The sequence below is a fragment of the Podarcis filfolensis genome (assembly GCF_964270895.1).
Source record: "Podarcis filfolensis genome assembly, chromosome: 4".
NCBI lineage: Eukaryota > Metazoa > Chordata > Lepidosauria > Squamata > Lacertidae > Podarcis > Podarcis filfolensis.
Window position 1 is genome coordinate 102,546,386 of NC_139607.1, and position 12,837 is coordinate 102,559,222.

Genomic DNA, 12,837 nt, shown 5'->3' on the forward strand with positions numbered 1-12,837 from the left:
ATCCTGCCAATGTTTTTAGTTGTTCTCCAAAGTAGCTTTCCCCCATTCCTTATTAAAGTTCTTGCCTTCTTGATTTCTGATCCTCCTGGTCATTTTCGCCATTTCAACATAGTCCATCATCTTCATTAAGCATTCTTCTTTAGTAGGGACTTTTTCTTTCTTCCATCTCTGGGCTATAAGTATCTGCGCTGCTGTCGTTGCATACATAAATAATCTTTTCTGATCCATTGGTATTTCTGCACCTAAAAGTCCTAGTAAAAGTGCTTCTGGTTTTCCCACAAAGGTTATTCTAAACATTCTGGTGAGTTCAAGATGGTTCTGCCTGGGACATTCTGCATGGCAAGCAGGTGGTCTGGTGTGGAGCTAGGGGGCTTCCCCATATTTTGCTGGCCTTTCTTGTGTTGTTTAGTCATTTAGTCGTGTCCGACTCTTCGTGACCCCATGGACCAGAGCACGCCAGGCACTCCTGTCTTCAAAACTCCATGGACAAAGACAACAGGCTTTTCTACATTATGCTATTAGCAATCGTGATGATTTACTCAACTGAATTAGCAACTCAGCATTTCTGAGAGGGGAAACGGTATAGTTTTGCATATTGGTTTTTAGATAATGCATAAAAAGAAAATATTTATCATTTAGTATTAGTTTGTGAGACGTCCGGAGGGTGGGAACACAAGAACGGGCCTTTTCAGTGGTGGCCTCTTGTGTGTGGAATGCTCTTCACCTGTCATCTTGATTAAATATATTTAGGCACCAGGCCAGAATATTTCTCTTCTCTTTAGTTGATTAACATCCTATGGCTTTTTAAATGTGTGAGTAGTGGGGGAGGGGTGTTTTTATTGTGATTATTATGGTATGTATTTTGGTGGTTTTATATTGCAAACCGCCATGTGATCCTCAGATGAAGGACGACATAGAAATTTAACAAATAATATATAAAATAATAAACTACCGGGTGGAATTGGTGTTATGTGTCACCTGTGGCAGTGCATTTTTCGCTGATTGCAGTGGTCAACTGGGAACACGTGGGGTACGGAGGTCTCGTAGGTAGACTGGCACCAGGTTGTTGAGAATCCTGTACATTCCTGACAGGTTTTGGGGAGCCCAGTGGGGCTTCAAAGGCTGATCACAGGGTCTGGGTTGGTTCATATGGAGAGAGGTGGGCCTTGAGGTATGGCGGTCTTGAGCCATTTAAGGCTTTATAGGTCAAAACCAGCACTCTGAATTTGGCCCAGAAACTGTGCGGCCTGTGAAGTCAGGCAAAGATCAGTGTAACATGTTCAAACCATTTTACTCAAGTGAGCAACCTGGCCACCGAATTCTGCACCAGCTGAAGTTTTTGAACAGTTTTCAAAGGCAGCCCTACGTATAAGGCATTGTGGTAATCTAACCTACAGCTTACCAGAGAATAGATGAAAGAAGCCAGGCTATCCCTGTCCAGATAAGGGTGCAGCTGGGCCACCGGCAAAAGCTGATGGAAGGCATTGCAACCCCCTGTGACCACCTGAGCCTCAAGCAGCAGCAAAGGATCCAGGAGTCCCTCCAGGCTACAAACCTGTTCCTTCAGGTGAACCCCGTCAAGAGCAGGAGATCTCCCGGCCATCTGGTGTGGGAAAGCACCCACTAACAGTCTTATCTGGATTGAGCTTCAGTTTGTTGGCTCTTTTTAAAAAAATATTTTTTATTGATTTTAACATATAAATTATAATACGTACCACAAAACTTTGTCACTTATGCAACCTTTTTGGATTTACATCAGCACCTCTGATGAGCCACCGTTTTAATCACTTCTTATGCATCTTAACTTTATATTACCTTTAAATTTCTTAACTAATCATCCTCCCCCTTATCCATTTTTGCAATGATTCCAATAATACTCCTCACAAAACTTCTTGTAAACCTACAAAGGTCGTCACTTCAGTTTGTGACTCTTATCCAGTCCATTATCGAGGCAAAACACTGCTCCAGAGCATTGACTGCCTCACCTGCAGGTGTCAAGGAGAAGGAGAACTGAGTGTCACCAGCAAGTTGCTGACAACGTGCCCCAGATCTCTGGATAACCCCACCTAGTGGTTTCATGTTTCTTAGGGGATAAAATCAAACCCCAAGGAACCCCACATTGAAGGCTCCATGGGTCAAAGAGCACTTTCCAAAACATCACCCTGTGGAGATGCTCCTCCACAAAGGACCAGGAGCACCACAAAGCAGCGTCACCCACCCCAAACTTAGACAGAGGACACCATGGCCAATGGTGATGGTATTATTAGTATTATTATTAATTTGTGTACACCCATCATCATGGCAAGCTCTGTCCATGGACCAGGACCCAGGACCAGGTTCTCAGATGGGCCATCAAGTTCTTTTGTCATGTTAACACCTCTATCCCAGGCATAGCTGTCAACTTTCAGATTTGAAAATAAGGGATCAGCAGCCTCGAAAATAAGGGATCAGCAGCCTCACCTGTCCCGGGGACAGTTTACGGGATATCTAACAATCCGGGATAGCAGCAGGAAGCAGCGGGAAACGGCACTAGAATAAGGGAATTTCCCGCAAAAAAAGGGAAGGTTGACAGCTATGATCCCAGGTGAGGCCCTGGCTTGGAAAGGAAGCTTAGCCTGTATTTTTCCACTGGCCCCCGATCTTCCCTTCAGTACAGGTTATCCTGTTAATTGGATTTTAATTAACTGCCCTGCCCTGTAGGAACCTCCAACTTAAAACATTGATCTTTTGGTGTGGCAGCAAGTGTACTTTGGAACTCCCTGCCACTTGACATCAGACAGGAGGCTTCACGGTCCACTTTGCAGCATTCAGCTTTGTTACCGTTGCTGAGTTTGTGATAGCTAAATATTGAGGAGACAGCAGCCAATCTCCTATGTATATCTGAATAAATTGAGAAAGTCTGGTTTTCAGTAACTACGATTAAGCTAACATTGCAAAAGAATGCATCTAAACCGGCCTAACGGACTCATGGGGAAATAAGTATTTTGGGGGATGTTTTGAAAAAGTAATCATTTATTTATTTATTACATAAAATGTATATACCGCTTGATTGTAAACAAAACCCTCAAGGCAGTTTACAAAAAGATACATTGAAATCATGAAAAATGTACAGCAGTACTTTAAAACATGTAAAAAGTTAACATGCTGATATTCAGCTCAACTTTTTAAGCACCTGCACAGGCATGTTTTTAGGAGGTGCCGAACAAAGGTGGGAGGGAGACGCCTGCTTGATCTCAAGAGGCAGGGAGTTCCAAAGGGTCTGTGCTGCCATACTAAACAATTGAGGTTTTGCAAATGTGGAGCAGGTATTATGTGGCACCTGAAGCTGAAGCGGTCAAGTGTCTGCCTGTGGGGTAAGGAGGGGATCTCACGGGTAAACTGGTCCCAAGCGGTGAAGGGCTTTCTGTGCTAATGGAAACACCTTGAACTGCTACTGGTAGCCGAAGGGCAACAAGGGAAGCCCCCTGAGTGAAAGGGTCATATGCTGAGAAGGCCACGCTCCCAAGAGGAACCTTGCTGCAGCATTCTGCACCGGCTGAAGCTTCTAGACCAAGTGCAACGGATAACCCACATGGAGGGCTTTGTGGTCATCCAGCCTTGAAGGTGTGGATGAAGCACGTCTGCACCAGGCAGGTGTAGAAGCCAATCTCCCTGGTGCCCGACCACATGATGGCCAGCATCTTGGGCAAGGTGGAGGTGCTGATGACCAGGTCGTTGGCGGCCAGCCTGGAGAGGAAGAGGTCCATGGGCTGGTGGAGACTGGGCTCCGTCTTGATGACGAAGAGGATGGTGACATTCCCCAGCACAGTCAGGACGTACATGAGGAAGAGGGGGGTCCCAATCCAGGTGTGGAAGGCTTCCAGACCAGGGATGCCCACCAGGATGAAGGAGAACTGGCCCAGTAGGTGGGCCGTGCTGTTGAGGGCCTCCAAGACCCATCGTGGCAGAGCTTCTGAGACCTGGAGAAAGTCACACGGCCGGCAGAGGGAGAGAAGAGCCCTCTTCTCCCATTCCTGTGGTTTCCAGTAACTGCTTTTCAGAAGCTTGGCTGCCTCTCCCTGTGGAGCCAGAGCAGAGGCCTCTCCTCCTCCTCTGGGAATTTGTCTAACACTCCTTGAAAGTCACATTGGGATGTGGAAAATATGAAACAACAAGGAGAGGCAGGACTGAAGATTTGGAGATATGCTTCAGAGGTCCACACTATGGGGAGCCCAGAAAAATTAATGGTTATAACTTGGATTATAATTTGGTCTATTTTAAAATTTTAGTTTCTTGTTTTTAATTGGATTATGATTGGATATGTTGATTGGCTGTTTTTATTGGGAAATCAATAAAAATGATTTAAAAAGAAAGTCACATCGGTTGGTGGCCATTGCTGCCTCATGAGGGAGTGAGTTCCACCATTTAACCAAGAAGGACTTCCTTTTATGCCTCCTGAATCTTCCAACATTCAGCTTCACCATGGGCTCTAATGTTGGGAGAGGAGAAAAAGTTCTCTCAATCCACTCTCTACATGCCGTGCAGAAATTCATAAACATCCATCATAGGATTCTCCCGCTGGATATTACCAGGATTTCAAAGGCAAAAACTTTCAGGGTGTCCTGGTTTTTACTTTTTGAAATATGGCAAACTAAAGAGGGCACTCAGAGCCATTTCTGTGGGCACATGCACTGTCACCCCAGCAAGGCCTTAGCCGGGCAGTCTGTGTTTCCTACTCGGGAGTAAGCTGCCTTGAGCTCAGCAGGGCTTGACTCCCAGGTCAGTAAGCATAAAGACGGCAACATTAGAAGGGGCTGCTGGGTTGACATGTTCGCTGGGCTTTCCCATGGAAGCCAACAGAGAAACTCATTCCTTGGAGGCTGTGAGCAAAGGGCAGCCGAAGAAACGGCAAAATATGATGATGATGATGATGATGATGATGATGATGATGATAGTTTATACCCCACACAACAGGCTGGGTTTATTTATTCATATTAATTTTTACGTGCACACGCAGACAATCATTATTGTCTCATATCAAAAACTGGGAGAGGGTCTCTTAGTACGGCCCTCCAGTGCACACTAGAGGCCAAAATTGTGGAACCTTCTGGACAAAATGTATTTCTGAGGTTTGATGGCTCATGACACCACTTTATTTTGGAGTAATACCAGTGCTTCTTTTCTGTGGGGACGCAGGGGGACGCATACCCATAAACATTTTGTGAATTTAACGGGAGAAGAAATTCACTGTATTTATTTTCCCAGATTTGAACTGTATTTATTTTTCCCCCGGTGGTGATTTTCTTGAGTCAAAATGAGAGTACCCTAAACATTATTTTTTTAAAAAGCACTGAGTTATACCATAAAATCATGTATCAATGGAAATAAAATTCCCATGTTGGCACTTTGCGATAAAATCAATGGGTTTGGGGTTGCAGTTTGGGGACTCGGTTTCTAAAAGGTTCGCCATCACTGGGCTAGAAGCATCTCTGGAAGCATCTCTGGAAGTGGGATAAAGAAAGAAAAGGCGGAGAGGAGAGATGGGCATGCTGGGCTTGGCAAGGGTTAAAGGGAACTGAGCTGCCTTCCTAGAGAGGACAGGAAGCAAGGGGGGGCCAGGTCCTCCAGAGCCAAGGCCCCTCCCTCCCAGTCCTTCCCTGCTTTGGTGTCTCTCCTGGCATCTGGTGAGTCTCCTCTCTCTCCCCCCAGAGGGTGCAGTGGGGAGAAGGGGGGGGGTCGTCCCAGGGCTGCAGCAGGGGAGGAGGCCTGGGGGGCCTGATCTGCTCCTGCAGGGGGGGGGCAGGTCAGGGAGGAGAGGGTCCTGCCAGGGAGGGGCCAGGTCTGCCACGCTCGCCTTCCTGCAGATCAGAGGGTCCCAAACTCATTTGGCCCTCCACCCCCCCTTTCAGAAAAAATCTCCTTTCTGTAAACAAAGGGGTCCCTGGGAATTTAACTCTGTGTGACGTCGCTCAGCCTCATTGCACAACAGAGGAAACATGTGCAAATGGTTTTCCAAAGCTGGACAAGGAGGTGGACTAGCCCCCCCCCCAAAAAAAAAGGTGGGAGAGAAAGGCCAGGAATAAAGAGAGGGATCCCAGCCCAGAGTCTGGCTGCTGCATTGGGGACCAGTTTCCCAGTGTCTCCCAGGGCAGCTCCCCACGGAGGCCACGGCAGCCATCCCCTCGCACCCAGAGCAGGGCATCCCAGGACCACATCCTCTCTGTCCCAAAGGGATTGTTGCTGGCAAAGCAGCCGGAAATGGGCGCTGCTACTCACTGAACCTCCAGGGACCTGGGCATCAATGGCTGTGTGTGTGTTAAGATATCTAATAGAATACTAATACTAAATTACCCACCTAAATTTCAAGGGAGGTGCCCTGCCCACTTGGCCCTCAGGGGGTTGGCCAGATACATACCTGGCCCTGAGAGCAAAGAAAAAGGGACCCCACCCCAGGAGTCTGTCTGGAGAGCGGCAGAGAGTCCAAGTGCAATAAAAGGAGACAGAAGCAGAGGAATGGGGGTGGGGGGAGCAACTCCTGAGGACCCCCAGGTGAGGACCCCCACTAGAGCCAAGCATCCATTATTCACAAGATAAAAATGACTTCCTTGTCAGTCAGTTCTGACTTCATGCATTGACTGGAAGACAGGAGCAACCAGGCTGATTCATCTCCCAGAAATCCCTTCACTTCCCTCCACATTTTGCATTGCAATCTTTCTTCTAGGAGAGCTAGAGGCTGCTTCTTCCTCCTGCTCCTCTTTCTTCTTCCTCCTCCTCCTATTCCTCCTCCTCCTCTTCCTCCTCCTCCTCTTTCTTCTCCTTTTTAGAAAGGCCCTTTCCACCTGGCCTAGGGGTGAGGCCCAGACTCACCCAGCCCTACTGTGTTAAATATACAGATAGGTAGCCGTGTTGGTCTGCCATAGTCAAAACAAAAAAATTTTTTTTCCTTCCAGTAGCACCTTAAAGACCAACTAAGTTAGTTCTTGGTATAAGCTCATACCAAGAACTAACTTAGTTGGTCTTTAAGGTGCTACTGGAAGGGAAAATTTTTTTTTTGTTGTGTTAAATATGTATTCTGTAGTTGACCTCCTTTGTAATGTTTTATTTTGATATCTTTAAGAGAATATTTGTTTTCTGCTATGTTGCTTTGACTATGGACTATATAATTGAGTTTCTCCAATGGTTTTATTTCTATTTTATTGATTTTGTGGGATGTGAAACTGCAGTCAAGTACAACATTCCAACAGTGGACTGGTTAGGGGATGTTTTCTACCACTCAGGAGAAGATTTCCTGTTCATAGCTGTCAACTTACAGATTTGAAAATAAGGGACCAGCAGCCAAAATAAGGGATCAACAATTACTTTTATAAAATACATATTTTAGTTTGTGCAAATGGCTTTAGATACCTATTAGGTCCATAAATTACCATATAGCATATATTCAACACAAAAAACCCAGCAACAATTTGTTGTTGACAAAGCAAGCTGGACATAGAAAGGGCCCCATTACCTTCAGTAGCTTATTTAAGAGACATCATCAATAAGGGACAATAGCGGGACATGGTGCTGGAATAAGGGACTGCCCCGCCGAATAAGGGATGCTTGACTGCTATGTTCCTGTTTCCTCCAGAGCAGGGACAGACTTCCACTACATGTGACTTGAAGAGGGTGCAGTCTGTTGTACTAGCATGGAGGAGCACACGGCCTCCATGTTCTGATCAGTGTGTCTTCTCCATTTTGTATGTTGCTGTGTGTTTGGGGAAGTGACTCCTTAGTGGCAGTCATTTGTGACTAACTTCTTCATGGAATAGTTCTAGTTGTTATGTAACCTAAGCCTGCCTTCAGGGATATGTCTGTGAATGTGAATGAATCTGTGAGTAAACTACTTTTATATTAATATGAATCAGATTATTGTGCTTATTAATTTAAGAGGGATTGGAAGGGATTTTACCAGGAAGGAATTTTTAATAGTAAGACTCAGATGAGTCAGCAACAAGCTGATCTCTGCGTAATCTAAAAAAGGGGGATGTATGGAACTCTGCTAGAATATAGAACTTGCTAGCGCAAGTGAGGGAAGATATCATTAAATAATATATCCTCTCCTGCCTCCCTAATCATCCCCATAGATTTAATATGCTGTAAACCTCTTTCTTTAAAATATAAAGCGTTATAGATATCAAAATAAATAAATAAATAAATAAATAAGATAGCTCAGAGTCTGGGCTGTGGTGCAGTCCAGCCCTGGTTCCCTCCAACTCATACATGCTTGCTCAGGGAACCTTTTTCTTCTCCTGATATTAGACAACTTTTGTAACTGAACAACGTATTTGCTTTGTTTGATTTGCTAGAGCTTCTCATTAAGACAGACAGAACTTGGCAGAAGACCAAAGGGTTCCTTCCAATCTCTCAGAGGCTTCCTGAGAGCACAGATGGGTGAGCGATACTCAGCTGGCCCTGGAACAGGAAGAGGCCATGCCATCCAAACTGGGAGCAGTGGGGGATTCTGGGAAAACTCTGTGCAGAAGATCCTGGGTGAGGAGGACACCCTCTGCTCAGAGGTGCAGAGCCAGCAGTTGAGGCAGTTCTGCTGCCAGGGGGCCAAAGGACCCCGAGAGGTTTGCAGCCGACTCTACCACCTTTGCCGTCAGTGGCTGAAGCCAGAAAGGCACACGAAAGCTGAGATGCTGGACCTGGTGATCTTGGAGCAGTTCCTGGCTGTCCTTCCACCGGAGATGGAGAGCTGGGTGAGGGACTGCGGAGCGGAGACCAGTTCCCAGGCGGTGGCCCTGGCCGAAGGTTTCCTCCTGAGTCAGGCAGAGGAGAGAAAGCAGGCAGAGAGAAAGCAGGTGAGAGAGACTTTCCTCTGGATACTCCCAAGGGGCTCCAAACAGGACGGAGAACATCCCATAATGCTCTACTGATGGCTCATATTTTTTTCCTGGGAAGGCATCCATGGAATGAGATCTGTCACCCTTGAAACTGTTGGCCCTGACATTCATTTTTTAATCCTTCTCCCCATTCTCTCTTTTGAATCCTTTTTCTTTTTCAGGGAAAGGATCTCTGTGTGGAAATGGACCTGGATTCCTGTGAGGCAGAGAAGCCTCCGTTGGACACCAGAGAGAGGCCGCTGGGTAAGGAGGAAGGTGGTTTTTCTCTGTTTAGTCTCATTCTGTTCGTTTTCCAACTCATCTGTGGGTTCTTTTCATCTTTTGTTGGGGGAGATAGTAAGGCCTCCCCCTTACCTTTTTTCTCTTGCAGGTGACACAGTGATACTGGCTAGACCTCTTCAACCATCTCTGAATGGGGACAGAATGGAAGCAGCAGCTGTGGATCTAGATCAGGTCAGGGGAAGCTGCCTTGTGGGGACAGAGTTCGAGGAGCAGAACAATGTCGTAGATCAAGACGTAGTGGTGAACAATATTGTTGTCTCAGAGGAGGACATTTCCCTTTTTCTTTTAGGGTCCAGTGTGCTTTGAAGATGTTGCTGTTCGTTTCACAGATGAGGAGTGGGAGTTGCTGGATCCTGACCAGAGAGCTCTGCATAAAGATGTCATGGAGGAGAATCATGGGATCGTGGCCACTTTTGGTAAGGATCCCTTTTGAATCATAATATCTGTTTTTAAATTCAAAACAGCTCTCTTTGATGAACCTCATATATTTCCACAGAACTCAACAGCGTCCCCTTAAGACACCTGGGATTACAATATTGCAGCTTCTAAACAAGGATCAGCCTGGTCTGAACTCCCCAGGCCATTTTAACTCAGCTTCAGAGTTGTTAGGGAAGCTGAAGTAGCTTATCGAATCACAGGTTCCCCTATGGATGTCGGTTGATCCCCGTTAATTAATGCACCCAACCCTTCAGAAAACCATCCATCTAACCCACTTGTGTTATTCCTCTATTACCAGAGTTAACAAGTATTCTTCCTTAATTTCTCCCTGAGGCGCTAATCCATTTCTCTTCATTGCAGATAGTGATGGACTGGAAATCAAGAACAAGGGTGACCATGACAAAATCCCCACAATGGAGAAGCTGTACAAATATCTTGAAAGTGGGAAAAGTTCAAATTCCACTTCCCATCAAGGAAATCTCATTAGGAAGAAACCCTATCAGTGCATGGAATGTGGAAAGAGCTTCAGTCAGAGCTATTCTCTCACTTACCATCAAAGAATTCATACAGGGGAGAAACCCTATCAGTGTGGGGAATGTGGAAAGAGGTTCAGTACGAGCTCTGATCTCACTAAGCACCAGAGAATTCATACCGGGGAGAAGCCCTATCAGTGTATGGAATGTGGAAAGAGCTTCAGTCAGAGCTCACATCTTTCTTCTCATCAAAGAATTCACATAGGGGAGAAACACTATCAGTGCATGGAATGTGGAAAGAGCTTCAGGAAGAGCTCACATCTTTCTTCCCATCAAAGAATTCATACAGGGGAGAAACCCTATCAGTGTGTGGAATGTGGAAAGAGCTTCACTCATAGCTCCAACCTCACTTCCCATCAAAGAATTCATACAGGGGAGAAACCCTATCAGTGTGTGGAATGTGGAAAGAGCTTCACTGATAACTCCTCTCTCATTTCCCATCGAATAATTCATACAGGGGAGAAACCCTATCAGTGTGTGGAATGTGCAAAGAGCTTCAGTACCAGCACCAAGCTCACTATCCATCAAAGAATTCATACAGGGGAGAAACCCTATCAGTGTGTGGAATGTGGAAAAAGCTTCAGTCAGAGCTCACATCTTTCTTCTCATCAAAGAATTCATACAGGGGAGAAACCCTATCAGTGCATGGAATGTGGAAAGAGCTTCAGGAAGAGCTCTCATCTTTCTTCCCATCAAAGAATTCATACAGGGGAGAAACCCTATCAGTGTGTGGAATGTGGAAAGAGCTTCAGTGCCAGCTCCAAACTCACTATCCATCAAAGAATTCATAAAGGGGAGAAACCCTATCAGTGTGTGGAATGAGGAAAAAGCTTCAGTCAGAGCGCCAATCTCACTTTCCATCAAAGAATTCATACAGGGGAGAAACCGTATCAGTGTGGCACCAATCCACCATTTTGCAGGCCCCTTTCACCCTTGGCCAAAAAGGCCAAGCACCCTCTAGCGGATCTGCTGGGTCTTCACCCCACAGACTACGGGTGTCAGAAAGGGAGTGTGGATCCTTGCGAAGAGAAGAGCCCAGGATTCCAGCCTGTCTTTTCCAGGATTTATTGAGTGCAAACTTATGTACAGTGCAGAAGTTTCAAACGCAGAATCTGGAAGTGCCCCCCTCCTATTCCCCCTCCAGCAAAAAAGACCCGGAAGCCCCCTCTCCATTTTTTCCCCTTACATGGAAAACTGAGCGACGGAAACTGCTCATTCCTTTCCTTTTTTTTTTATAAGATATTTATTAGCATTTTCCATTTTATACAAACAGCAAAAAAAAATTAAAAAGAAAAAATAATAAAAACACATAAAGTTCATAACTTATTTTTCAATAACATCTTTCACTGACCTCCTCATACCTCCCCTTCTTGTATTCCAGTTCGAATTGTTTATCCAGCAAATCCTTGTCTCCCAACATTACAATTAAACCCCTTATTTTCTATCCATCTTCTTATATTATTATAGCTTAAACTCTTAGTTATATACAAAGAAAAAAGGGACCATTTTTTCATATTCTTGTGTACCATTACAGCTAGAAACCACTTAATTTCAATCCTGCATCATTCAACATTCATTAATATTGCAATATTTTTGTAAATAGTCCTTGAATTTCTTCCATTCTTCTTCTGCCGACTCTTCTCCCTGGTCACGGATTCTGCCAGTCATTTCTGCCAATCCCATAAAGTCAATCAACTTCGTCTGCCATTCTTCCAGAGTGGGTAAATTTTGCGTCTTCCAATCCTTTGCGATGAGTATTCTTGCTGCTGTTGTGGCATACATAAAGAAAGTTCTATCCTTTTTTGACACCAATTGGCCGACCATGCCCAAGAGAAAGGCCTCTGGTTTCTTCACAAAGGTATATTTAAATACCTTTTTCAATTCATTATAAATCATTTCCCAGAAAGCCTTAATCCTAGGGCACGTCCACCAGAGGTGAAAAAATGTACCTTCATTTTCTTTACATTTCCAACATTTGTTATCGGGCAAATGATATATTTTTGCAAGCTTGACTGGGGTCATGTACCACCTGTATATCATTTTCATAATATTTTCTCTTAAGGCATTACATGCCGTAAATTTCATACCTGTGGTCCACAACTGTTCCCAGTCAGCAAACATAATGTTATGTCCAACGTCTTGTGCCCATTTAATCATAGCAGATTTCACTGTTTCATCCTGAGTATTCCATTTCAACAGCAAGTTATACATCTTTGACATAATCTTAGTTTGGGGTTCTAACAGTTCTGTTTCTAATTTTGATTTTTCCACCTGGAAGCCAATTTTCTTGTCCAAATTAAAAGCCTCCATTATCTGAAAATAATGTAACCAGTCTCGCACTTTATTTTTTAATTTCTCAAAACTCTGAAGTTTCCATCTATCTCCTTCTTGTTCCAAAATCTCCCAATATTTCGGCCATTTGGCCTCCATATTGAGCTTTTTCTGAGCTTTCGCTTCCATTGGTGACAACCACCTTGGGGTTTTATTTTCCAGTAAATCTTTGTATCTTATCCAAACATTGAACAATGCTCTCCTGACAATATGGTTTTTAAATGCTTTATGTGCTTTAACCTTGTCATACCACAAATATGCATTCCACCCAAAGACATTGTTAAAACCTTCTAGATCCAAAATGTCTGTGTTCTCAAGAAGTAGCCAATCTTTCAGCCAGCAAAACGCTGCTGCTTCATAATAAAGTTTAAGGTCTGGCAGGGCAAATC

The 12,837-nt window shown here is 44.7% G+C and overlaps 1 protein-coding gene across 6 annotated transcripts in view; it reads left to right on the forward strand.

Moving 5' to 3' along the window:
- Nucleotides 1-8,320: 8,320 nt before the first annotated feature.
- Nucleotides 8,321-12,837, forward strand: part of LOC310760721 (zinc finger protein 213-like) — a 64,601-nt gene continuing 60,084 nt past the window's right edge. For 3 of the 6 annotated variants that reach the window (XM_083609792.1, XM_083609793.1, XM_083609791.1), the window contains exons 1-4: nucleotides 8,321-8,822; nucleotides 9,026-9,107; nucleotides 9,235-9,317; nucleotides 9,436-9,562. In XM_083609792.1, coding sequence (XP_083465918.1) covers nucleotides 8,406-8,822; nucleotides 9,026-9,107; nucleotides 9,235-9,317; nucleotides 9,436-9,562 — 709 coding nt within the window. In that variant the 5' untranslated portion in view covers nucleotides 8,321-8,405. Of the gene's footprint in view, nucleotides 8,823-9,025; nucleotides 9,108-9,234; nucleotides 9,318-9,435; nucleotides 9,563-9,944; nucleotides 10,992-12,837 lie in introns of those variants that run through there. The other 3 variants (XM_083609789.1, XM_083609787.1, XM_083609788.1) reach the window with 3 other exon arrangements.